Below are 27,364 nucleotides of genomic sequence, written 5' to 3' on the forward strand. Positions count from 1 at the left end.
GGGGGCGGGGCTTCAGTGCCGTTGGCCGCCTTGAGGCCCCGCCCCCCCGGGGTCACGCGGCGCTCCGTCCCCTTTTCCCGCCGCCCCTCGCGCTCCTGGGGCCGCCTCAGAGCGGGCGGCGCGGGCGGATCTGCTGGACCATGGCTGAGGTTAGTCCCTGTGCCCCTTCCCCTTCATTGCTGCCTTACTGCCTGCCTGCCCGCCCACCCACCCACCCGCTCGTCTGCATGTCGCTGCCCGCGGTTGGTGGTCGGGCGAGGCGAGGCGAGGCGGGGCGGGGCGGGTGGCCCGGCCCTACCGCATAGGTGAGGGGCTGGGGCTGGCTGGGGTTGTTTGGGGCCCTGGCCTTCCCTTCCTTCCACGGCCTCCCGTTCCTTGTTTCGTTTCAGCAGGGGCAGGACAAGGCGGCGCTGATCAGCGAGACCCGGCGGCGTTTCGAGGCGGAGTACCTGCCAGGTGAGCCGGGCCGGGCGGCGAGCGGGGGATGCGGTCCTTCGGGCTTGTCCGCTATCGCTTTTCCCCTCTGTGTGTCAGATGCCTCCTTTCCCAGGTGACTGGGTGTTTGTGCCTTTGCACAGAATCAGTTAGGTTGGAAAAGACCTCCGACATCATCGAGGCCAGCCTAAGACTTGCCAACCAGATCATGGCACTGACTGCCACGTCTAGTCTTTATCCTTAAACAGCTGCAGGGACGGCGACTCCACCACCTCCCTGGGCAGGCCATTTAAATATCTAATCATTTTTCTGTGAAGAATTTTTTCCTAATGTCCAACCTAATCCTCCCCTGGTGCAGCTTAAGGTGTCCAAGGCTGTAGACGGGGATGGTGCACAGTGGATTTCTGTGCTGGCTCTCAGTGCTGTCTGTTGTGGTGGGTTGCTGCCTTGGGCTTCAGGACCTGTCCGGGCAAAGCTCTCGGTCCTTTTGCCTTCCTTCTGTCTTCTGGCTGTAGAGTGGTGTCTGGGACACTGGTGTGCTTGGTGCTTTTTGGACATAAAACATGAATGGGAAGTGGGAAGAGAATTCTGTCCTCGACGAGTTTGTTAAGGGAAGAGTTGCTTTTCTGGAGTAACTTGCACTTGAAATTCATGCAGGCCATAATTAAGATCATGCTTGTGTCATGCGGGGTGTCCTGCTCGGTTCTTAAGTGCAGATGCATTTAAACATGTAAATGAAGGCCGGGAGATGGTGGGGATGCCTAGGGGAGAGGGAAGACTGGGGTAAGCCTGGCGGGATGTCCTTTCATTTCAAGGTTGATTTACATTGCTTATGATGGAAGAATATATAGTAGTAGAGTATGCTAACAATTCTAGTAAGCAGTACATTTTGTTATGACATTCTAGAGACTTTTCATTAAAGACACGCTTTTATCTAATTTTTGTGCAAATACAGTAAGAGTCCAGTAGTTGTGTTACCTGCATCTCCTTTAATATAAGCCTCAATTCTGCGAACACAGGCCTTGCTTTGACGCTTTTGATCAGAATTATTGAGGTTATGTCGCTTTCACTTTTATGTAAGAGTTACATGTTTCTATGACTTCTTTGTAATTGGCCAGAACGCTTTTTTGGAAACCTTGAGGGTGGTACAACTTTGTCTCATAGGGTTGTTCTGCTAACTTTCATAAAGGAGTCTACTTTGGCCTTGGTTAGGAATGACTTATATTTTTGCCAAGATGACAAAATTATTAGAAAGTCTTGACGCAGAGAGAGCTTCTATTACCATTTGAAATTCATATTTCCAAATGAGTAAAGGTGTCTTTGGAAAGCTCAGCCTAAGGTGAGTGGAGGATTGTCTTAAATTCTAGATTCTTTTGGCTCTTAATCTTTTCAGTTAGTGTATATTTTCATATGATAGATGATTCAACTTGCTTTATATTCTTTTATCCCAGAGTCACGCTTATAAGTAGTTACTTCAGAAAGCCTAGAATTGCTTTGGGACAGTTGCTGTGGAAAGGGAGTATTACCCTTTCAGTTGACCAATCCCTTAAAATCTTGGAATTCCGCAAGTTTCTCTAATTGTGATGAAGCCTCTGTTGGGCTGGTTGATACAGCCATTAAAATAATTGAATACTGTTGCAAGGTAAGCCCTAATCCTATTTGTAGTGTTTTGAACACATTTTTCTCAGTAAGCCCATTTTTGGGTCACAGTCTAGGGCTCTTAGCCCTTTCAAGCAAATAGGATTAGGACTTTTTTGAGTTTATGTTCTTAAGACTCTGCCTGAAATTAAGGAATTCCAGAAGCAAATTAACATTGTTGCGCCACTTCCAAGTGAGGAAAACACAGGATTTCAGTTTTATAGCTGTCCTTCAGCCTTTACTGAGTGTTCTTAAATGTATTCTTTTATGCTTCTTAGTCAAAAGAAACATGGAGGTGCATGTATGCAGACACCCCCAAAACTGAGTTTGTGGTGTAAGGGTACAAATGATTGCTTCATATCTAGGAGTTTTAATCTGCTTTCAAAACTAAGGGCATGTTTAGGCTACACTGAGAACCTGATCATTCCTGTGGAAGTTTAGAGTGGTCATAGAATTGCGGGCCTCTACAGAGCAGACTTAATTCCATTTACAGGTGAGCTGCAGGTGTTAAAGGTTTGAGTAAAGTTTTCAGGCAGTTGTGTTTCTGGAGGTTGCAGCTGTCACTGTTTCATTTTCCCTCTGAGGAAAATAGTGTAACTGGTTATTCTAGGAACCTGGTGATTCTGATCATCAAATATGGTGAAGTAATTAATCTACATTCTGTAACTCATAGTTACTGGTTTCCCCCTTCACTCTCTCATGCAGGAAGAATTAGTAATGGTCACAAATGCTGTGATGGCCTTACAGTAATGTTTATTTTTGTTGTGAAATGAAAACTTAGGGGGCCATTAAAATCACTTATTGGCAGAATGCTATTTTTACATTAAAGTGGAATCTACAAAACTATATTACTATATAGCTGATTCAGAAAAGTGTAATATTCCAACATGAGTTGAGTGTTATAGTTTGATATTTCACATAAAAGTGACAACCAAATAATATGCTTTGGCCTTGATAATTTTCAAGGTAGGATGGGAAGAGTTGTGTTCAGCAGTTGAAAGCACCATAAATCTGTTTTTTGAATTATACAGTTGTTTCATTTATGTGACTAAATCAGAAAACTGTTTTGATAGTTGAATACAGTGTGGAAAATAGAGTGTCAGAGAACCTTACTGGCTCATTTCCCCAAAGCTCGCACAAGAACTTTCTCGCTGAAGTTCTTGAGCAAATTTGGCTGCTCAGGGATTCTAGAAGGAAGGTTTGGCCACTGTTGGATCTTATCTGCAAAGCAGTGTTTAATATTAACTGGGATCGTGTGGTGGTTTTTTTTCTTTTTATTCAACTTTATAGCTGGGTTACAAAGACAACTTCAGTTCTTGTGAGGAATGTATGTCCCATTAAATTAAAACTCTTGCATTATCACTTCCAATAGTGAAAAGTTCCTTTCAGTCCAGTAGACTAACAGACACTCTCTGATGTGGTAGGTAGACAGTGCTTTGTCTTCACAGTTTTTGGGCCTAATTTCTGTTTTGTCTGTTTGGATTCTTTGTGAGAGTTAGTGATGTAAATGATTCTGGTAGTGAAAGGAACAATGAAAACAAAAGATTATTTTCTAGTACTGACTGGTACTAACAGTGTTTTCTAGCAAACAACCATGTCTTTTTCTATAGTGATTTTTCATTCCTTAGAAGACTTCTAAAATTAGCTTCTATATCTGGGCTATTACTTTCCATTTTAATGTTACAATGGAAATTATTTATAATCAAATCTTGTTAGATTTTTCCAGTCAACAGGTTTTCTTTGCATTTGCTTTTGCATATTTACCATTTCTAATTACCTGTATTTCCTGTCCTCCCCATTTACATCCTTTTACTTTCTCCTATAGGCAAAGCTTAATTTTCAGAAAAAGATTTTGCAAGAGAGGTTCCCCACTTCAATTTAAAGAATTAAATTTCATCATGACTTTCTTTAAACCAGTACCAAATGGGTTTTGTTAATCATATTGTCTGATTGCAAATAAAATTTTAGTCATTATGGTACATCCCTAAAAAAAGCTCGTGATAGGACTATTGTAAAAGACTCTTAAAGTAATGTTTTACATACCTGCTTGTGTGGTTTAATGCTCTGAAAAATGTGTTTTCCTTGGTTCTTGGCTTTCAGGTTGAGGATGGTGGAAGGATGAGATAGGAAACATACTTTTATAAAAAGCTCTGTAATATTAATGACTGAGCCTTCTATTAAAGGTAGTCTCTGTTGTCACTGAAAGTGTTCAGTTTTGCTAAAAGTTTCTCATCTTGTCGAGGCAGATATTTTTTTATTTCGGTTATTGAAATAATTCTTTATTGGACTGAAATAATTGTTTTCTTTATCCCTGTCCCTTTATGGCTACTGATCTTCTTAAATTGTTTTCAGTCTTGCTGATTTCCTCATCTAGCACTTGAAGGCACATACCTGAATTGTTGTAGTACTTAGCTTAATGTTTGGCATCAACAAGCCAATTAAAATGGATTTCCTTTTTCTAGCCAAGGTCAGAGGAATAATTATGACCATTTTGGACTGAGACTTCTTGGCTGAAATGGCTTTAAGGCAGTAGTTAAATTGAGAGTCTTTGTGTGATGGAACACTTCACATACTTTTCAAAGTTGCTTTTTTCCCCTGCTTTGTACAGTGAAGTGTTGGGAGTTTTTCTCTTCAAAGGCATGAAGCTGCTATCCCTACTTAGCTTTATGTATGTCTTGCTCTTTTCTTTTCTAGATAAGAGCTTGTTCTGAAGGGAGGAGTCATTCAGGTTGTTAATTCTGAACTTCTCTGGATTAATTTAGTGCAGGACTTAGACTACAGGACTCAAAATCAGGCAGCATAGATTTCTTCTATATTCCTGTTGAATATTCTCAAATTTGTACAATTTTTCCTAAAGCACGAACATGGGAAGAAAACACAGCAGCACAGCATTGCTCTCCTGGTAATCACAGAATAGGTCAGGTTGGGAGAGACCACAGTGGGTCACCTGGTTCAACCTTCCTGCTCAGGCACAGTCATCTTAGAGCACATGGCACAGGATTGCCTTCAGGCTGTTCTTGAATATCTCCAGTGAGGGAAGACTCCACAGCCTCTCCAGGCAGTCTGTTCTAGTGCTCGGTCACCTGCGCAGTAAAGAAGTTCTTCCTCATGTTCAGGTGGAACTTCCTGTGCATGAATTTCTGCCCATTGTCTCTTGTCCTATTGCTCAGCACCACCAAGAAGATTCTGTCCTGGCTCCATCCCCTTGGTACCCTCCCTGCAGATACTTAGACACTGATAAGGTCTTCTCTCCAGACTGAATAGGCTGAGATCCCTCAGGCTGTTCTTGTAAGAGAGATGCTCCAGTCCCTTAACTGTCTTCATAGCCCCCTGCTGGACCTGCTCCAGGAGCTCCTGGCATTTTAATGTAGATGGCATTGATAGAAGAATGATGTGAAGAGAAGGGATGTGACAATTTGTGCATCAAAGACTTAACATTCTTCTAGTGAAAGTATTGCAGTGAAATTCATGTTCATTCAGTTTTGCGCAATTCTGAGGTTGTTTTCGGAGCTGTTGTCTGGTGTTATAGAAGATCCTTTATGTTGAAACACGGTAATTAAATGATACAGTTTCACTGTAAGTTTCTCTGCTTGAAGAAGACGACTATTAAAAGGGCAGGATGTGCTTATGGAAAGAACAGAACTCCTCACTTAAATGGAAAAAAAAAAGGGAAGGCAAGTAATACAAGTAATATAAGAAGCTGCTGTTCAAAGAGAACTTTGTCTTCTTCCAGTCTTTTCCCTCAACCTCAAATATTCAATGAGGAAATGAAAGTAACTTCAACTATTTTCAAAATAAGGGTAAATACCTGGTCAGTCTTGCTCACTCACATTTTCCTGAAGGCCTTTTAGCTAAAGGAATAAAGAGGGCTAATCGTGGCCTCTTCTCCTTGCTATTGTCACTGTTACTCTCTCATGTGAATTTGGGTTTGATGCTCTGGTAAATATAAAATTTGCTAAGTAGATTACACTTTTTCTTGCTCTTTTGTATCTGTCTTGCTTGGTTTTTACACAGCTTGCCAGTTCAATGGAAAAGTCTTGCAGCATTCCAGTTTTGCTTCTACAGGCTGTGGAACTATTCTGTGATGCAGAAAGATTTGAATCCCTTGGACTAAGGGAGTAATCAGGTTTCTAAGCTTCTGGACTATGGAATGTTTCACAAAAGTCTGGCACTGCTGTTACATACATGGGTTTCAATATCTTTGTTTGGCAAAAGTAGCTGTTAATGCTGTTCCTTGTGTTACCTTTAGAGCAAGTGGTTTGTGTTCCAAATACTTCATGAAATTCTGTTCTTTATGGACTTAAATACAGAGATGTCCATCTTCCTGAGTTGAGGATGACTAACCTTAGTGTCTCAGTGTCTTAGTGTACGTGTGAAGAATCAAGCACCTAATTTTCTGTTGAGAAAATTACCAGTATATGTTTACAGGTATCATGAGTGGCTAGGCTTAGAGATTGTCTGAGGTAAGTTACTTCAGTTTATAGTTTCACTTGAATTTCCATTTGGGTGTCCCTCAACTTCAGTTTTCCTTTCTGGCTTCTTAATTGTGGTGCAGGATGTATTTAAATTATATATTGAGAATTCCAAATGTCTTATTTTCTTTCAACTGATTCTGATTTAACTCCAGAAGTTTCTAATAACACAGGAACTGCAGTCAAGTGTTTCAGGAGTGATTTAAATTTAGAAACATTCATATTATTTCACAACGTAGTTTGAAAACAAGTTTCCACATGTCTGTAAAATTGTGGTGTACAAATTTGAATAGAAATTCGTCCTCTGAACTGACTCATTTTTAATCACTGGGTTCTTGGAAGGACTCCAGCAATTTTATATCACTCTGCTTTATATGTGAGATAAAACACCTTTCTCTTGTTCACTTTCTCATTCTAAATTTTACTTGTTTTGTAGCAAGAATGGGATGAATCAGGTAAAAGTCACACAGTAATCAGTACTCCTGTTGTTCTGTCGGTCTTGTTAAGCTTACCTGATTCAAATACTGGCATTCTGCAAGTGCTTGTGGATGCACAATTTTACTACTTATTCCCCTTGGTTTAGTGTGTTGTATTATATATATAAATTAAGGTTACATACTCCTTGTTGAGAATATTCAACTATCCCTATCTCTGAATCCAGATAGCTTCCCATTGATGGTGGAAGTTTGGATAAAACATTTTCTCTGTTCCTCTTTTGTTTTCTTAAAATATTCACAAAGTTAAATTTCTATATTTATTTAAATATTATCTAAGTTCAGAGTTTGGGAGAATTTTTTAGTGGCTGAGAAATGTGTTCTGAGGCTTGTTTGACATAATGATATCTCAATTTTTAAGTTACAGTTTGATACGAGATGCATAGTTATGTCATTTTGACAGTTGTGCTCTCAAACAGATACTGAAAGCAGAGAAGAGAGCCTCAGAAAGTAGTGTGAAATGTTACCTTGTCAGGTTTTTACAGAATCACAAAGTATTCTGAGTTGGAAGGGACCACAAGGATCATCAAGTCCACCCCTTAGGTGAATAACCACCACAGAGATGAAACCCACAACCGTAGCATTACATGCATTACCAGGCTCTAACCAACTGAGATAATCTCAGGGTCCTGGTGGTGGGTTTTCTCTTCAAGTACACAGTACCCAAATCCCTTTTACAAATAGGATATACATGGGACTGTTCTCAGCAAAATACTTGGCTGATGGATCAACTGTGGTCACTCGAAGCTGGAAGCTAGTGCATGTTAGAGGTTACTGAACTAAGGTGAAGGTGCCTCAGGCACTGGAGACACGTAATACTGATGTTAAAGTAAATATTTGATCTCACAAAGCCCTGGTTTGCTGTGGCTCTGAATGGGTAGGTATAGCCTGAATAGCCCATGTACTGTAGTGAATAAGGCACAGCACAGAACAACCACTGTGCTATGGCTGAGAGAAACCAGTGCTTCTCTTGCTTTACCTGGCTGTCAATGTGACAGCTTAGTTACTGTACATGACAATATCTCTGAAGGGATTATGAGTTGGAATGCATGCTACATGAAAAGAGGCTGTGGAATCATTCTACCCTTTAGAGTTTTCAAAACATGACTAAAAAAAAGTATTTAACCTGTTTGAACTTGAAAGTTAACCTTGCTGTGAGCAGGGAGGACTTCTGCAGGGAGGATTTCTGCAGGACTCAGATGTCCTGCAGAAATCTTCTTCGGTGTTAATTTTTCATGCTTTTCACTTGAAACTAAGTACTGTTAGCTTTTCTATGTCCACACCCTAAATCATTGCGGGAATAATAAAATTTCAAATGAGCAGTTGAGACTACAGATTTCATACCTAGAAATTTTGCAATCCATCTGTTGACCTAGAGCCACAGGGAAGCTAAGCACATCAGTCTTGTGCTAAGTGATCACTTTACTGGGCTTAGTCAGACTATAGGGAATCAGCTCTCTTGTGCAAGTATAGAAATGATGAGAGAAGGAACTTCAATAGTTACAGAGGTTTTAGTGGATTGCAGGCTTTTGGGCAGAGAGGAGCAAGTAGGAGACTAAGATTAAGGAAAGCATGATTTAACTCTAGGCTAGTCTAAGGAACAAGGTAAGGTAGTGGGATGGGATCAAGGGAAGGAGAAATTTGGAACCTAATGAAAAAGGAACCCAGTAGATAATGTATGTGAGAAGCAGTCAGGTGTGAAGAGATGCACTGGGGGAGTGCAGCTATAATAACTCTTAGTGGATGGACACATTTAAAAGTGGTATATTCTTACAGCTATATTGACTGATTTGTGACAGGAAACACTATAAATTGAAAGACAAGTAAAATAGGTCATATCTTTGCATGTAGACCAGTAAAACTACAAATATTGACAGAATTTAATGGTGTCTTTCTCTTAACATTTTCCTCAGAGCTAAGTTGATTGAAATATGCATCTTCAAACCATCCAGTCACAGTTCTGAGTAGTTTAATTATGGTGGCTCTGAAAGTAGTTATTTCAAATTTGTTGCTGCTGACAAAGGAATAGTCTTTGCAGTACATGAAGATTAACTGATTTTATTAATGATCAGTATTAAATTCATGTTTACCTTGGAAAAAAAAAAAAGAATTATGTGAATAGCTTAAAAATATAAGTTTCTTTTTTTGTTTTTTTTTTTTTTGTTGTTTGGGGTTTTTTTTTTAGTAGTTAGCAAAGAGATGTGTATCAGTGTCTGTTGCATTCAGAAGCCTGTTTCTGTCATGGGCTCGTGATTTACATTCTGTTTATACCAATTCCTCAGATAGAGGAGCATTGTTTTAAAAACTGAGTGTTTGTTTAAGCATATCTACAATAGGAATAGGTCCACTTGGGCATTTGTATTTTACAAGCTTCCTTGTTAAAAAAATTAAAAAAAAGAGCAGCGACAACTCCTATTTTATCTGAAGTATTTCCTAAAGCTGTTATCCTGTTGCTAGTGTGGTGCAAGAAGAGTTTAAGTCTTAGGGGCTTTTATACTGCCCTAGAGTTGCATGTAGTTTGTGTTTGATAGGAGAACAATTTATAATAGGTGGAAACGGTGCAATTTTTGTAGAGAAAACAATTTTGTTTATTGCAGTTATGTATAGCGCATGGTCAGAAATAGTAATTTTAACATTTGTTGCCTGTAAGCGTGAGCTGGTGATGCCTAATATACACATTCATCAGTACAGAGGTTCTTAGACTATATAATAATTCATGTTAATTACAAAAAACTGGTTTTAAGAAAATTACACCAGTTCTACAAGCACCTTCTTGTTTTCTAATGTTTTTTTTCTTTGAATAGGAATCACAGAAAATGTTTTTCTAGTGAGAGTAATCTTGTAGTGTCCCTAAATAGCATCACAACAGGTTTTAATCAATTTATTATGCTCTGCCTTGTTTGCTTAAATTTGGAACTGCAGAAGAAATCCTATGTACCTAGTAGATACTTATATACATACACTTGGCAAATCTCTTCATGTTTTTCTAGCAAATGCTATGTTCTTACACTAATTTATTTATTTATTTGCTAGATAAATCAGATAAATATGATTCTAGAGATGTGGAAAGACTTCAGCAAGATGATAAATGGGTTGAAAACTATCTGATTTGGCGTCATGATGTTGTGGATGATACTTTAAAGATGATTGATGAAAGCTTTCAGTGGAGGAAAGAATATACAGTTAATGGTAAGCTATGTTTATATAATGATTTTGAAGCTGTGTGTTGCTTTCCTATGGAAATACAACTGACTTCTATATGTAGTTTCATTAAGCATCTCTTAAAGGTCTTGCAAGTAACACAGCTTTTTTGTTGTTTTGGTTTGGTTTTGCTTTAATTCTTACTCATCTATCTTGTTTTGTCTCCTCGCAGTTACTTGAGTGGAGTCCTAAAAAAAAAAAAACAAATAACAAAACCCCCACAGCAAACAGGGCTCTCTTGTTCATTGTAATAGCACCACTCTGGCACAAGCAGTAGAATAGATCTTATTTTTGTGCTGTGAGAATGTTTTGAAGGTGAGCTCTATCTACAGGACTTCACAATCTGAATTAAAAGTTAGAGCGAGGGGAGGAGGGCTGCAAATATGAGCAAAATAAATATTTGCAGCATTTTTTTCTTACACAGATTATTTTATTCTTATTTCTCAGTAAATAGATCCTACTCTATAGTGTGAGTGGAAGAAGATAGAGATTTCAAATGATGTCAATATTTGCTTTACTAAAGGCCTTAGAAAGTGGTTCATGAGGATATTTTTATATTTTGTTGCTAGATCTTTGCATTTTTAGAGACTTAACTTGTTAAGTTACGATGTGATTATTAACACAGTTACTGAAATAATATTTCATTTGGCTTTGCAGACTTGTCGGAATCTGTCCTTCCAAAATGGTTATTTGAAATTGGTGCTCTCTTCCTGCATGGATACGATAAAGAGGGCTATAAATTATGTAAGTTATACAGACTATAATTTGAGTCATTCATCATGATTGTGTTTGTGGCATTTTAGCATCTTTTTGAAAAATAAATCTCTTAAGAACAGAAGTAGGTACACATTGGCAGTTGTTTTTGGTAGAGGTGGTATTTTAGTAGCCTGGAGTATTTCTTTGGATCACAGAAAGGGAATTGGTCAACTTTGTCAGCAGTTTTAAAAAATCATAAACCTTCATCCTATTTATAATGCAGTTTTTAACTTGCCTGTGTAAACACATTGTTTTTGTATCCACTGCGGTGAGTATATGGCCAGGATAAATGTTCCTTATTGTAGTGTATTGTCAGTGCTCTTCTAGCAACTCATGTTTCACTTTTGCAATTGGAAGTAAAAGACATGGAGAAGAAACGTGGTATTTTCACTGATACTTTCTAAGTTTCATGGAGAATAATATTAAGACTGTACCTAAATTACTTTCCGGCTTCTCTAATTTTGATATCATAAAAATACTAAACAGGAAGGCTGCTCTTCACATTACTGCCCCGAGTATTTCTTTTATCACTTCACTGTATAATCAGTAATTTGGTCTCAGACATTTTTATAAAGCCTGTTACTTTGAATTATGCTTGTGGGTTTTTTTGTGAAAAACAAGTTTCTGTATGACTCATCTAGTTTTATTTCAGGTGAATATGTATTGTGCTTTCATTTAGACAATATTGCTCACCTTTTGGAATTTTTCAATTTATTTTAGAAAGATCAGTTGCTTTTTATATAATTCATAATGCATATATAAGTAGTTTTTCAAAACACATCAAGTACGATGCTGTAGAAAACCTAAACGGAAAAAGAAACATAAATTTTACAACAGCACATAAAATACATGCTGAACATAATGTTATGTCTTAGGACCACATGATTTAATTTGAAATTATGAAATTATAGTCTAGATAAGTAGTCTTTAAATGTGTGAAAAGTATTTTTCCACTTACGTTTCTTCTGGGGTGTAATTCTTTGTATTTTCAGTTTTTGAAAAGTTGGATTTATAAAAATGTGAGGAAGGAAAGGGGGGTATGTGGAGAGGTATGCAGGTTTTTTTTCTGGCTGTTCAGTAGCCACAAAATCAGTAGAAATGTAGAAGACAAACTCAGAGGTGTTAATAAATTTCACTGGGTCCTGTATAGCTATTTGCATAATGTTTTCTCTTGGTTTGGATCTGTTGTTTCAACTTTTGTGTGTGTTCTTCTCCAAGTTTGGTTCAAAGTGAAACATCATACAAGAGATCCTAAACAGCAACTTGACAAAAAGAAACTGGTAGCATTTTGGTTAGAACATTATGCCAAAAGAGATCATGGAAAGCCCTTAACAGTGGTATTTGACATGGCTGAAACTGGAATCAGTCACATAGTAAGTATTTTTATTGCCTTTTCCTGATTGCTTTTTTAATTATTTAACCTATGTTCCCAGACAAAGGGAAGTCCCTGTACAGTCCTTGATATCTAAATAATGTAACTATTGTTGACATCAGGGTTATGTTGGGCTTTTTTCCATGGCATGAGCAGTTTCCAAAATAGTTTGTTACATATTAAACTTTGTCTTCTGCAGCACATGGAAAACTTTGCTTTTAGTTTGGTGATCGAGCTGAATCTAAGCTGTTTTAATGTGAAAGATGGAGATTCTGCCTTTCATTACGTATTTATAGATTTATTCTAATAACTAAAAATCTCGTAGATTGTCTATAGGTCAAAAAAATGGTATTTCTATAGAATATTGACTTTTTTCTTAACAAATGCCATGCTATCCTGTTATTCCAGAAATGGCTAAAACTTTATCTCATTCCTTCTTTTTTTTTTTTTTGTTGGTATGGTAAGAATGCATTTGAATATAAGAAAAAAACAAAACAAACAAACAACAAAAAAGCCAAAAATTTTTCTACCTTTTGCAGGCAGGATAGTTTGTGTTGCATTAAGACTTTGCAGCTGTGCAGCACAGGGTCACAAGCTTATGAGAAGATATTTTGACAAATCACAGAATCACAGAATGTGCTGAGTTGGAAGGGACCCATAAGGATCATAGAGTCCAACCCTGAGCCCTGCACAGGACCATCCTCAAGAGTCACACCATGTGCCTGAAAGTATCATCCAAACACTTCTTTAACTCTGTCAGGCTTGGTTCTGTGACCAGTTCTCTGGGGACCCTGTTCCAGTGCCCAGCCTTCTGGATGAAGAACCTTTTTTCTAGTATCCAACCTAAACCTCTCCTGCTGTAACTTCAGACCATTCCCTCAGGTTCTGTCACTGGTCACCACAGAGAAGAGATGAGGGCCTGCTCCTCTACTTTCCCTCATGAGGAAGTTGTAGACTGCCATAAAGCCTCTCCTCAGTCTCCTCTTCTTGAGACTGAACAGACCCAGTGACCTCAACCAGGACTTGTATGGCTTTCCCTCAAGGCCCTAAATAAGTACTTTGAAAGGCAGGATCAGTGTTCTTATCAGTGCTGTGAGAGCTGTCTATCCATGCTCCTAAGGGTAATACTGGAGCTATGGTTTTGTATAACAAGAATAAAGGACTGTAATAATTTCCTTGATGCGAAAGATCAATTTGATTTAGGTTTTATGGAGTATATTTTGAAGCAACTTCTTTCCAGTGTCTTTGAGAATCCCAGAGCCACAATCTCAGCAAGTGCTGTCCCTAAGTGTCCCACTGTACAGTCTTCCTTTACAGTTGGTACATTTATCACAGAACAGGAATATTTTTAATGGCTGTTTATAGGCATGTAGAGTAGTTAAGTTTTATGTTAAAAGAACTAGGATTTCCAAGTTCTTTTCCAAAGTGTGCCTCTTTTTTATTCCATTCCTGTGGACATCTACTATGTTGGCTTTTATCACTGGTATGCAGCCGATAATTCTAATAGCTCATGCTGTGTTGCACCATGTCAGGTAACTAGAATAGGTGCAGTTATTGAATGGTCTGTGAAATCTGTACTTCTAATTCCAGACTTTCATTGAAATACTGTATCTGTCCTTCTGCTAATCTGATAGAGAGCAGCATCCTTGTTAATGGAGTTTCTAGTCGTTACTTTGGAATCCATCACTGTGTTTATGCTGTTAAATGAAAGATACTTCATTTAGTACAAGCAACAGACAGTTGAGATAAATGCCTCTGTTAGAGGCTACCTTTTGACTCTAAAGATGCCAAACTATCAGTTAGTTTCTAGTTACTGAAGCTACTGATAAAGCTTTCAAGTTGTGGCTTGTCTTCTTACACGGTATTTTGGGTTTTTTTTCACCCTGTCCCCAAATGTTTTAACAGTATGTAACAGTTTACATTGCCCTAGGAGCCCATTCTCCATAGCATTTTTGCTGTTACAACAGGCTTTAGATTCTCAGTCAGAAATTTTTTGTACTATTTCTGAAAGTATCTGCCCACAATTTCTCTGCATACCACAAACTAATACTGAAACAAAAAATCCTCTTTAAATGAAAACAGTTTGTTTGTTTTTTTTCCCCCCTTTGGAAATATTCTGCTGAGTGCAGTAGTATACTGAACAATGTGAGACAACTATTGGAGGGAAGTTTTGGTATATTTAGTGCTTTTCCATATAATACTTTAGAGAAGCTTGACAGATTATCTTAGTGCTAAAGGTTTACCTTTCCTGCACATCTTAACTCATATTGATACTCTGCAGTAGTTTAGATACTTAAGTTATTGCTCCAATCATAAGTCTGACTTCTTTCCTAGGTCCTAAAGCTAAGTTTGGCCACAATCCTGCAGCAGTTTAATGAAGTGAAAAGCACTGCATTGCATTTTGATATTCGTAGTATGTGTAAAATTAGCCTATGTTCGATTACAATATAAGTATCTTGTGGTACTCTTAACTAAGCCTGTATTTTTAATGTTTTGAATGACATTGCATTTATGCTGTGATTTTTACTTTAGGACTTGGATTTTGTTCGGTTTATTGTCAACTGTTTTACAGATTATTACCCAAACTTCCTCAGTAAGTATTGTATAATAAATATTAACATTGTAGACTTCTGTTATAAGAGCATTTCATAATATGACAGAAGATGGGGGAGACTAAGGTTTTTGCATATTCTTTCTGGGGTAACTACATGGAACATGTGGATGTTACAGAGTCAGAATATTTTTGTGTCCATAAGTCAGCACAGCTTTGTAAATAAATTTTACATTAATCAAAAATCAACTTTTTATGAAGTAATAATCTTAATATGTTTTTATATATTAAAAATTAATATAAAGATATGTTAGAAATGAATTGGCCTGTTATTTCCATTGCTTGTTGGTACTTGGGTAGAAGCTTTACAAACCTGCATGACAGTTTGTATCCTTTAGAATTCTTCAGGGGATGAAGAATGAATAGCTATAGAAAATTTGAGGGAGCAATGGCTTATTCTGAAAATAAGTAAGGCATGTTTGTGTGCACACTTGGATAAGCTTATTTGCCTTCCAGTTTTTTTATGGAGAGGCAAACATGGAATAGCTTTTGCTAACTCATCTTAAACATGTTATAAATTTTAGGTGAAAATGTTTGTGAATATTGAAATTCTGTACAGAAACTGCTTAAACTCTGAATATTAGATTTCAGCTTGCTGATCAAAGTTAAAAACTTTAATCAAATATCAAGGCAAGTGCAACATTGTTCTTCTTTTTTTGACATTCAAGAGAAAATTTTGGAACACTTCCAAGTATTTTCAAACTTATATGCTAAAACAAGGAATATTTGGAGGAAATGGATTTACAATGATTCACAGTACTTGTTTCTTTGTGAAGAAGAGGTGCTGAATATACCAGTTAAACTTTTTCCTGTTCAGTAGTTGCTTTTCTAGGTCAGATTGAGATCTTGCCTTTCTTTGCCTTACTTGAGAGATTAGTTATTAGTAACAATATGTCAGAAAAGTAATATCCCAGGAAGTATATAAACAGTATGGAACTTAAAATTTTATTATCTCTTTTCCAAGCGAACAACCATTGTTTTTATATAGTAATAGCAATAGGCTCATACAACTTAAAAACAATTATACAAAATTGCTTTTACAGGGAAGGGAACGTGGAGGTGTTGAAGTGAATATTGGCTTTTTACATTAATATTATTGCTGTGCTTACTCTTAAACAGAGAAATGCCTAACACTTGGCATTCAGATTTTATTTTTTCTTTTCAGCCAAGATAGTAATATTTGAAATGCCGTGGATAATGAACGGTAAGTTGTTGTTTGTTTCTTTCTCTCTCTTCAGGTTGTGATAACTCTTAAAATGTAGAGGCATAAATAGGAAGTGTTTTTCTGCTCTGTGTAGATACAGATGAATGGTGGCATTTCTTAAGCATGGATCTTTCAATCTGTCAATTTGATGATTGCTTACCTTTTATTTTTCCTTCTAGCATTGCATTTTGGATCATACTTTGAATGGAATCCATATTCATTGTGTTGTTTTTAAAGGCTGGGAGACTTTGAAAACTAGTCTATTCCTTAAATGTTTTCAACTCGAATCCTTTAAGGAATCCCATATATTTTACTGTATATTCATGTTTTACTATCACTGAAATAACAATGGTGTTTGAAAATACTTTGTAGATCTAAACAAGCATCCTTTAAATCAACAAAATATTTCAGATAGGAAGAGTGTATACTTATCTTTCCTAACTTGTCTCAGTCAGATTTGAAAATACAATTGGTTTTACCCCCTCAGTACTTCCTGGGCTAAATTCCAAGACAACAAATCTATCAGTTATTAAATCAAAGATACTTTTTCCATCTTCTCTGTAAATACTCTTTTCCTTACACTGTTTATCCCCATTATAAAAGTACAGAACCTGCTCTGAAAAGTATCTTAGAGGATGTAGCTCACTTGTGTTGTGTAAGATATACCAATATGGAGAAAAAAAATCCTACAAAAAATAATTAAAAAAAACAACAAAACCCCTTTGCTGACAACTGATGTATACTCTTTGGTTTTTTTGTTTTGTCTTTAAGCTGCTTTTAAAATCGTGAAGGGTTGGCTTGGCCCAGATGCAATAAGCATGTTAAAGTTCACAAACAAGAATGATGTACAGGAATACATCAGTGGAGAGTATCTGCCACCTCACATGGGTGGAACTGTGAGTATATTAACATTTCATGCCCCTTCTGTAATAAATTGAGACACCTATATAAATTCCATGTGTGGGGTTGAGAGTTGGCACTTCACAGATGTGAAATGTTTTGAAATTGTTTTGCCAATGATAATTTGAAAATATAAAATAGGTTAACTTCATAAGAATTTGGCATCTGGCTGTCTTAAACAGAAATAGTTTTTCTGAATCATTCATCCACTTACAAGTCACTGGAAATCACATAGTTTTTCAGACCTTTTAAAAAAAAATATGTTTTAAGTGCATTCTTCCTTCTACTTTTTTCCAACCTGATGAATTACAGATAGTGCTGGATTATTAAACAAGTTCTATGAACAGAAAGGAGGTTTCATGGCCCTCTGAGAGTTGTTGTCCTGCTCTAAAGCTATGATTCACTAAAGACTGTTATATTGCAGTTATTCTTTGTTGTCTCTAGGGCTGCATTTTAAGACATGGTTGAAGATTCTTTTTAAAGAGTGTAGTAGAGCTCCAAAGTGTATGGTACAGGCAGTATCACTTCAGCAGAACCAGAATCCCATTCCAGTGCAATCTAAAGAGTGGAACACCACAAGCATGTTGCACAACAGGTTTCACTTTTCACAAAGCTAGTAGATTAGTTTGCATAATCTAGTAGATTAGTTTGTGTAATCATTATAATAGAATTTGCAGGAAAAGGATGTTTTTCCTTTAAAGTTTTCATAGGCCACTTGTGGTAACAGAATAAGCCCACTACAGGGAAGTTACTTTTGATTGTTCTTTTTCTACAGTTTCTTTTCTAAAGTATTTTTGTTGTTATGACAGTAACAGTATGGAGAAAAGGATGGTTGTGGTTCAGCAGCAGTAGGAGGGTCCATCTTCCTTTGTATATAAATTCAGGGGAAAGTTCAGGTGGTCAGAGCATATGAAACTTGTTTTGGGAATATAAAAGAATATCACCCTGGGAATTACTTTGCCTTTTTATTTGACTGAGATTAATAGCCTCTGAAAAGTGCTTTTGCATGAGATTTTTGAAGAAAAGATAACCTTTTCCTTCATGGAAAAATTGCTGTACTTCAGGAGTGGGTATTGAGGAAAGAGCTGATGATGTCTGAAGTGGCTTCAGTAAGGAATTGGATGGGGTTTATTAGTGGTTCTGGGCTTGGCTGCTATGGTATTGTCCTATAGTTGAAATAGAGGGGCAGGTTTTTTTCATCCTTGGAGCTAAATATCTCCAGTCTGCTTTTTAGACCATCTTACCTTAGAGTTATGTCTTTAAAGAAAGAATTTATGGCTTTGCTAAGTGTTCTTGTGAAGCATCTGACTGAGCACAAAATCTTAGTTATCCCTAATACTGCATTGGTCCTGAAAGGTCTCATTGCCAGTTAGTGATTGTTGATCAAGTTGGCTCTGTATTGCCCATCTTCTGAGAGCATTAACAACTTTCCTAGTCATGGAGGCATCTTATCCAAACCATTTGTCTGGGGTAATAAGTTCCAGTGGCAGAAATAAAGAATAGAAGTAAAGTTGCTTGACTCCAGGGGTTTTGACAATTTCAGAAAAACAGCTGGATCTCTGCATAATGAAAGCTCTGGTAACTTGTCATAATTGGAAGAATTGTTAGCTAATACTGAGACTCCAGAAATTGTGCTCCTGATCTTTCTTTGGAAGATGTCTTCAGTGTATACACTAAAGCAGGATTTTTGCAGCTCTCACAGCAAGTTTTTCAGTGACCAGACAACAGGAACTTAATGACCATTTCTCAGAATTTAACTTGTTTTGATGTGATTAACCTTGTCTCCTCTTAAGGCAACTAGATAGAGTACATTCTTCATTATTAGTGTTGTCAGGCCTGGCTTTTTTTAAACACAGTATCTGACCTGCACAAATTGATTCCCCTGCCACGAATTCTCTACTCAAGTGTTTGGTTTTGTTTGTGAGGATTTGAGCTTTTTGCCTCCTTCCAGTTCTCTTTCTGTCATCTTTGATTTCCACGTGTTTAGTAGCAGATCTTCATATTTGCAGCTACCATAATGCCGCTGAAGAGCCCAGCATATCTGTGTGTCCTTGGCATTCAAGGCAGTAGCCATAAGACTCCATCCCCTTTCTGCTCTGTCCCCTAGTAGGATCCATCTTTAAAGAGCCAGGTCTTACCAGGTGTAAGCAACTAGTGGAGCAGGTCTTTTGGATGGTTACTTTGGGGAGATACCAAGAACATAAGTGCGGTGGAGTCTAGGTATCCCAGAAGAATGTTAGAGACTAGTTGTAGAAGTAACAAAGAAAAATCCATTTTGGAAATAGAATGAATAATGTTGAACTTGGAGTCAGTGATTACTTTGTTAATTAAAGGAACTTTTCTTTGTCTCTATTGGAAGCCTCCAAGCTTCAATGTCTCAGTGAAGTTATCTTTAAGTATGTTTTGTTTTAACTCAGGGTCACTCAAAAGATGAATCAGAGACTTTCCTTAGTTTTAAAATCCTTCAATTGACTGTCAGCCAACTGAGAAAGGAGGAATATTGCACGCTTGATTTTAGACAACTAGTGGACAAAGGTATCTGTCTAGTATCAAAAGAATAGTATCAAAAGTATCAAAAGAAAAGTTTGTTTTTCATAATTAGTGTTAATTAGTGTTAACACTAATTATGAAAAACAAACTTGGATTTTGAAGGACTTTGGAATATAAATTTGTTTCATTCAAGTCCTTACCAGGACTGTGGCTATTACCATACTGCTGATCCGTACATGCAACACACAATGTACCTGGCTTTGAGTTGTTATTGTCCATAGTGCACAGAGGTGCTTGTTATAGCAGATTTGTCTTGGACAGGTTGTCAAAATTGTCCAAAACAAATCTAGCAGCAAGCTAATGTTAACCAGTCTGGAAAATTAAGGTTAGGTGCTCAAGAGCCACCTGTTAATGGTTTTCATTACTGATAAATGGATACTCAGTGTTTTCCTAGTTTCCTAATCTATTGTATCCCACATTCTACCATTTCCAGTTGATATGGATGATGGAACAGTCCAGTTCTTAAGGCATACACACCTTTGACTGACTTAGAAGATTCATTGCCTCTTCAATAACATTTTGTACCAGACTGATGTACAATATATACCCTCATACAGAACATGTAAACACAGTAGGGTTTTAGTTTGTGTATTTGCCCTTTGTCAGAAGATGGATTGATCAAGATTCTACTGGTGCCAGTGTTGAACAATGTGTGCAACTAGAATGCTGTGGTCTTCACCTGGGTATCTGAATTAATAGCCCATAGCTTGTGTTCTTGGAAGCACCTTTTATATGTCATGACTAACATTTTGTGGCCACTGCGTACATGTAATCTTAGAAAATAGCACTACTATGTTTAAGATATCTATACCACAATTGGCAAACCTGGTAATATAAAGTCTATAGATCTTTAGATTTAGATAAAAGAGAGCTGTAAGTCTATAGAAGGGATGTATCAAGCGTGGGATAAATCTGTCTTGTTTACCTGTCTGAGGTTTTTACCTTGTTAGCAGATAAACCCATGTCACTGAAACGTACAGGCTGTGACTTTGAGTTATCCCAGTGATGTGAGTTCAGCTGCTGAAGCAATCCAGTACCAGGGATTAATGAGGCCAAGTGAAGTGTGCAGAAAAATTGACTTCCCTTTATTAAGGTCACTTTTGTCATATGCCTTTCATCACATGCTAGAAGGGAGTAAAAAGGCTTTTTATCAGTTTGTCTGAGGAAGCTGGATATTTGTCTTGTATTTGCAAATGGGGGGTGCCAGTATTCTGGAAGCCTGCTGCAATATTTCTGACAATCTGGAGTCTTAGTCTTTTCTTCTATTAGTGGATTAGTCTGTAACTAATGCTTAAAGCTTGTCCTTCAAGTCCTTAATAGGATATTGTTTGAGCCTGTGGATACCTGTTTCATTGACCTAAAGGTCTTTGTTGCTACAACCTGAAGAATAGGAGAGGTTTACACCTTGATTATAGATGATAGGAAGTATGCTGTTTTGTTTGTAGTTTCTTTGAGTGGTCCCATCTAAGATTTTCCCCTTTTTTTTTCCCTCAACCTCCATTATTCCTTGTTTTGAGAAAATGTACTTACTTGTGGAGAGCTCTCTTGGAACACCTTTGTAACTCCCTGCTGGATACGTAGTTTTGGAACTGTGGGCATTGCTCAAGTCTGCCTCACAGGATTCAAAGCTATGTTAGGGTTTTTTTCCACTGGAAAAGCTACCAGACTAATTCAGTTTACTTGAAGTTTAAAACTCTTTGAAAATGCACTAGGAACAGAGATGCCTGTTTAAACACTGTTTCTAACAGATAAAACTGTTTTGAGAATGTTAAGAGAATTTCTAGTTAGCAAAAACTGGTTTTTACTGGTCATTTAATAGAAAAGATACCTTTACTGTGGTCATTGAGAACTTTAATATGCTGCTTCAACATTACTCAGATGTCTTAAATATGGTCTTTAAGTTGATTTGGCATTCCAAAGACTGAGATCTGACTTGCAGAGGATATGCTAAAGGTCCACACACTAGGTTAAGGTTCAAGGATTATTTGGGGTTGTTTTGTAGGTTTGGGTTTTATTTCCTTTTCTAAAATGGCCATTATGAAACGAACATGCAAAGAACAACTGATGTTGTTCATCACTTTTGGAGTGTTTTTAGAAATAGCTGTCATAAGTTTTAAACCGCATCTTCTAGAACTAGGAAGAGAACTTCAGCATTAAGACTCCAAATGCTGATTCTTGATACACCAGCTTCAGCAGTTCTACTCTAACTATAAATAACAGTTCCAGTTTACTGGTTTCATTGGATGACAGTATTTATTTGTCTATTGATGGCAAAATAAAAACTACTGGTAAATGTCAGCTTTCTGCACAGCGGTACGATTTAAAATGGATAATTGAAACATACAAGTAATGTGAAATAAAAAAAATTGTTAGTATTTCTGTTTGAAAAATCCTAGAGAAGGCACTTCTCACACTCCTAAATAACCAACTGTTCCTTTAAAAATCTTTATCTTTTAGGATTCTTTCAAGTACAGTTATCCTCCACTGGTTGATGATGATTTTCAAACTCCTTTATGTGAAAATGGGCCCATTACTAATGAAGATGAGCATGAAAGTAAAGAAGAGCTAGATTCAGACACCAAGGAGATGGGAGAGCTGAATGAAGCACAAAATCTTAATCAGAAAAAGGTATCTATGAAGACTTAAACAAGACTAGCTAAATGGTTACAAAGTGGGACAAGAAGCATATAATTTTGGTTATTTGTCTTTGTTTCGACTTTTTTAACGTTTTATTCTGTCTTCCAATTTGACAAAAGAAACCAGTAAAACTGAAAAATTATACTTGCATTTCAGCCTTGGCTCTTAGTCTGTTAGGACAAGTTTGATACTTCAGAGTGTGTAAAATGTGTACCAAATACTTAGTCTATCTCTTGGAATATAGTGAATTGTAAAATTAAAAAGGGATTTGTTCTTCTGCTTTCAAAGGTTATGTTTTTCTGTTTGGTTTATTTTTAATCTTGGAATATTTAGTGGTGTACATCTTGAAATACATCTGGGTTTCTGAGTTGCTTAAATCAGTATGTACATGAGAAAATATTAAGTTAAATATTTATACTGTATTGGATGTTAATTTTTTTCTTAAATTATTGATAAAATCTCAAAGTATAAGGATTTTCATTTATTCTCAGGAGAAATTGTATTCCTACTCCGTCAGTCCTGTTTTACAACATAATCTTCCTGCAGTGTTGTTAATCCAGAAATAAAGGCATTGTTTTACATTTTTTTTCAAGTTCACATGAAGTGATGTTTAGGAATATACAGTGATAATCACAGAGGATATTGCTTGTGAAAATAGTAGGAAAAATCTGAAATTCACCACTTTAGTGCCATAATTAATTTTGGAATATGCATTGCAAAACTTCTGTTTAATGGAGTAGAATACTTACACTTTCAGTTTCATTTACTGTTCCAAGTTTGTCAGAATAATTTGAAGCATGCAGCTCAATAAGTAGTTCAGTTGTTCTTTGCAGCTTGGCCAGCTTTTCAAAAGAAAAAAGATAATTTCACTGACCTTAAGGTCAAAAGGAAGCATTGCATAACAGTGGTGACTTCCTGACCATTAGACTCAGTAGCTTCTTTTACTTGTAGTGTATTTTCCTAGCTATGATTCTCTGATGCAGAAATATGAGCAACTCCTGTTCAGTGTGTGAGTTGCCTTTGGTGCTTAATAAGCCTCAGTGTTTGGGTTTTTCTAATTTTTCTGGCTGACCTAGCTTTCTACTTTCCTTTTTTTTTTTACTCTTGAAATACCATAAAACAAATAATTATTTTTTGTTTTATACGGTGTAATCAAGTTGCTACTCAATTTTTTTCAGTGAACTGTAATTGACTTCTATGTTCATCATGTGTCAATTAGCCTTAAGGCACTTTTAAGGCCTTACCTTTAACACAGTTCTAGAATTTCAGATCAAATCTAGTTTTTGGTACTGTTTCTGTAAAAATAGGTGGTTTTCCTTAAACTCAGTTCTTCTATTTAAAAATACTTGCTCTTTCTTCTAAGCAAGTGCACCATTGTTTGCCACTTTAGTGTTACATTCTTTTCTAAAATGTGTTTTTTAAAAATGCTCCCTTATTGTCTCAGAATGGTTGGCTTTTCTTATTTCCAAGTTAACTAATTTTACTTGACTAATATCTATTTATATATCTAAATATAAATATTCAAATTTTTAGTAAGGCCACCTTCAAAATTAAGTGTGTTTCAGGTGATCTGTGAGAGATCATTATCTTCATTTTTCTATACTACAGGTCTTTGCTTGCAGACTCTTGTCCCCTAAGAACTGATCTGATTTATTTAATATATGTAAGCCTCCTCTTATCCCATAGAAGAACCTCTGTCTTTCCACAGAGTACAGGGAACCATGAGGGATAAACTTGGTTAGTAAGTGCCTGTGCAGTAGATGCCTCCACCTTTGTGTTCCATAGTTATATTTCCTCTGGTAATTTTTGTAGAACAAAGCTCAGCATATAACTAGTGCACTATATATAGACACTAACCTTTTACTATAACTTTTATATAATTATAAAAAAAGTTGCTGTGTGATTTCTTTTTATAAAGAACATAAAATTTTGCATTCTTCTCATTTCCGTGCTTAAAACTTGAATGAACTGAATTCTCTTCATGTCTTTTCTCTGTATTTTAAGTGGAATAAAAAGGAGGCTAAGCAAACTCTTCAACCAGCTGAACTTGAATCATGATGCCACTAATTCTTTCAGTCTTCTGTATTCCCCCCTCATCTGAGTTCCAGAGTTCTTTTTTTTTCTTTTTTTTTTTTTTTTGTGGTACTAAGATGTCCAGGCCTGCTGATATGTATTTTCTTAATGTTATAGAGGAAACCCCTCAGAACCTAAGATACCTGCAGTTTTGGATGCACCAATTCAATCAGCATTATTTCTTTTATGTTCTGCAATACTTCAGAGTTTCATCTAAAAGTAATGAAGATATGTTCAGCAACTCTGCAATGTGATCAAGTGTGGAATTGCTACTGTGTTTTCTGTTCAGTGTTGCAGTGATTGTGTTGGGGCGTCTGTTTCAATTGAAAAGTCTTGCAGTGGATGAATAATACCAGTGCTTTATTGTCTTAAACATTTGAAGTACTGTAACTTAGTGTGTCTGCAGTTTTCAAAAACCAACTTAGGCATGAGGAAAATACATGGGGGAAAAAAACAAAGCAGAAGTTTTGTTTCATGCATGTTTATTATGTTGTATAACTTCTATAGCAAATCACTTTCTTCAGTGGATTTCAAGCAGCTTTGGAGAATGAATACATATTAAGCTTGGTCTGTAATATGTAAATTGTTGAAATAAGCCTCATATTCTTTGAAATGCCTGCATGATTCTGTAGTGTGTAATCCAGGTTGCTAGTTAATCACTGTAACTATCATTTTTACTCAGATGAATTCTGTAGAACACATTTCCAAATCAGAGGAAACTGACAAAACAGAGGTCAAACCAAAAAATGCAAAGAAAGCATTAACTACTTTTAAAGGACCTTTATTACATATCAGGTAATAATAATTTTCCTCGAGTTTGTTGTTTTGTTTTGGTTGGTTTTTTTTACAATGTGCCTTGGACACTTCAGTACTGAACTAGTTACTTTTCAAAATAAACTGGTTTTTCAGACTATTAGAGGAAAACAAGTTATAAGCATCTTTTTAAGACTGATTTTTACAAAGCTTAAAGGATTTTTCTGGTTTTACATGGTTTTAGCGAATCTTTTTGTCACCATAGGCATTCTTTTTGTACTGATAAGAATGCATTTCATAGAATTGTTAAACCTGTGCTTATCTGTAAATGAGAGCAGTGTTTTTTGTTTGATTGCATTGGCTTAAGAAAAAACAATGCTTTACCAAGATAGCTTTCACTGTTAAATCTTGCTTGAATTCTTTTACCTTAAGATGGTATAAATGTCTACATGAGTAGTTTGCACCATTTAAACTTAATGAACAGGTCCAATTTATTTTGTGTAGCAAGTGCTCTATATAAATGACACATCTGCCCAGAAGTTTTTGTCAAAGATGCTTACATCTTGCAGTTAATTTGCTTTTTATCATTAAATTAGGAAAAAGAAATCAATTAGCCAATATCACTTTTTCTCTTCACTGCCTTTCAGGTCAAGATGCTTGTTTAGAATTTAATTTAGATGTTAACTTTTATTTTTATTTACAGTTTGCTATTAGATGAATGAAGAAAAATGTCTAATTTTTAGGTAATTTCTTAGGTAATTTTGTAAGTGCTGTAATGAATTAGTTTTGGATTGAATTTGAATAATGACATGCTCATTAGCTTAAAAATGATTTTGTATATGTAAGTTTTTCCTAATTTTGAGATGAAAAGCCTCCTCTCTATAGCTGTAGTGTCTCGTATGGCAGGGCAAAGGCATAGACAGCAGAACTGTGATTTTAGAAAGATGTAAAAAATTTTCTGGGACAATGACAAAAGGAGATGTCTTCTTTCGCCTACTTTTTATTAAAAAAAGGGGGCAAATATCACAAGCAGACAACAAAAAAAATTGCAAACAAGCAAAACTAACACCCAACCCCCCCAGACATACCTTTTTTTTTTTCTCTTAAAATATTTCAGGCTGCCCTTGAATATAAGGGTTGCAGTTGATATAAACTACATGGAAGAGCAAACTTAGTCAAGTATAAAGGTGTCAATACTTGTAGCCTTGCAGTCATGGAAAATAAAATATTGGTATCTCCATTGTCTTTGTTTGTTTTGTTTTTAAAGTAGACTCATGAGTGTAGTTGTTGCTCTTCATCAGTGCTCTAACTCTGTTGAAACCAGAACTAGTTTTCATTTCCCTACAGTGATTCTCAGGACACTGAAGTTGATTGAACTGATAACAAACAGTGCCATTTATAATCAGTTGTGAGCACCTATCACAGTGACTGTAAGCTCTACCACTGTGATTAACTTGCATCCTTGCTCATCCCAGCATTGCCCCTGGAGCCTGACCAGGAAGCTGAGGCACTGCAGCTCTAGCACCATGAAATTGTGGACCAAAGCTGGGTCCTTGTGTTCTTTTGTGTTTGTAGTCACACTCACAGAGGTGACTCCCTCATTTAGACCACTGTTGTATTTGCCTTGCACACCTTACAGGAAAGGGCTGGCCTCTGCCTTTCCTCCCCAATAAATGACTTTGGTACAACACAAAGCAGCCATTTACTTTCACTGTCTGGCAAAGACCAGCTCATGTGGTGTCTTTTGGAACGAGAATTTCTAGTACAAGTGAAGTGGTTACATTACACACATCAGAGTAGTGTTTCTGGGAAAATTAAAAAGCCTAGGTGTTTGCTTAAACAACCCATCCTCCTAACAGCTACACCTCACCCACCCCCAACACTGTGGAACTGCTTGATTTCACAGACAAAAGTCACAGAGTAGTGGCCCTCAAGCCTTTTTTTTCGTTTGTTTGTTTTCTTTGGCCAATACCCACAGTGGTAGAACAAGAAAGATCAGATTCTAGCAAAATGATCTCTTTTTGTGGTTTGTTTTGATGCTAATTAATATTAATATTTTCCTGTCTCATGGTTTATCTTGCAATTGCTGTAACACACAGTGCAGTAGTACAATATTAAGATAGCCAAAATACTTCGTAGATACAATCCTTCCTCTCCCTACTGATCATTGGTTACTTAAGTTGAGAATTCGGAAATGAAAAAAAATACTGAGAGCATGAGGAGATAGAATTACTCTATGAAGCTGTTTTAAACCCATCAGTTTCTTGG

At 36.7% G+C, this 27,364-nt stretch overlaps 1 protein-coding gene across 2 annotated transcripts in view; it reads left to right on the plus strand.

The window, feature by feature from the left end:
- The first annotated feature begins 28 nt into the window (after window positions 1-28).
- Window positions 29-27,364, plus strand: part of MOSPD2 (motile sperm domain containing 2) — a 33,136-nt gene continuing 5,800 nt past the window's right edge. Inside the window, exons 1-10 of one of the 2 annotated variants that reach the window (XM_064646665.1) lie at window positions 29-149; window positions 390-456; window positions 10,073-10,228; window positions 10,898-10,984; window positions 12,215-12,369; window positions 14,901-14,961; window positions 16,145-16,183; window positions 16,955-17,079; window positions 22,091-22,261; window positions 25,026-25,138. In XM_064646665.1, the coding sequence (XP_064502735.1) occupies window positions 141-149; window positions 390-456; window positions 10,073-10,228; window positions 10,898-10,984; window positions 12,215-12,369; window positions 14,901-14,961; window positions 16,145-16,183; window positions 16,955-17,079; window positions 22,091-22,261; window positions 25,026-25,138 (983 nt within the window). In that variant the 5' untranslated portion in view covers window positions 29-140. The remainder of the gene's footprint in view (window positions 150-389; window positions 457-10,072; window positions 10,229-10,897; window positions 10,985-12,214; window positions 12,370-14,900; window positions 14,962-16,144; window positions 16,184-16,954; window positions 17,080-22,090; window positions 22,262-25,025; window positions 25,139-27,364) is intronic. The other variant, XM_064646666.1, reaches the window with a different exon arrangement.

This window comes from Pseudopipra pipra, chromosome 2 (assembly GCF_036250125.1).
Source record: "Pseudopipra pipra isolate bDixPip1 chromosome 2, bDixPip1.hap1, whole genome shotgun sequence".
Lineage (NCBI taxonomy): Eukaryota > Metazoa > Chordata > Aves > Passeriformes > Pipridae > Pseudopipra > Pseudopipra pipra.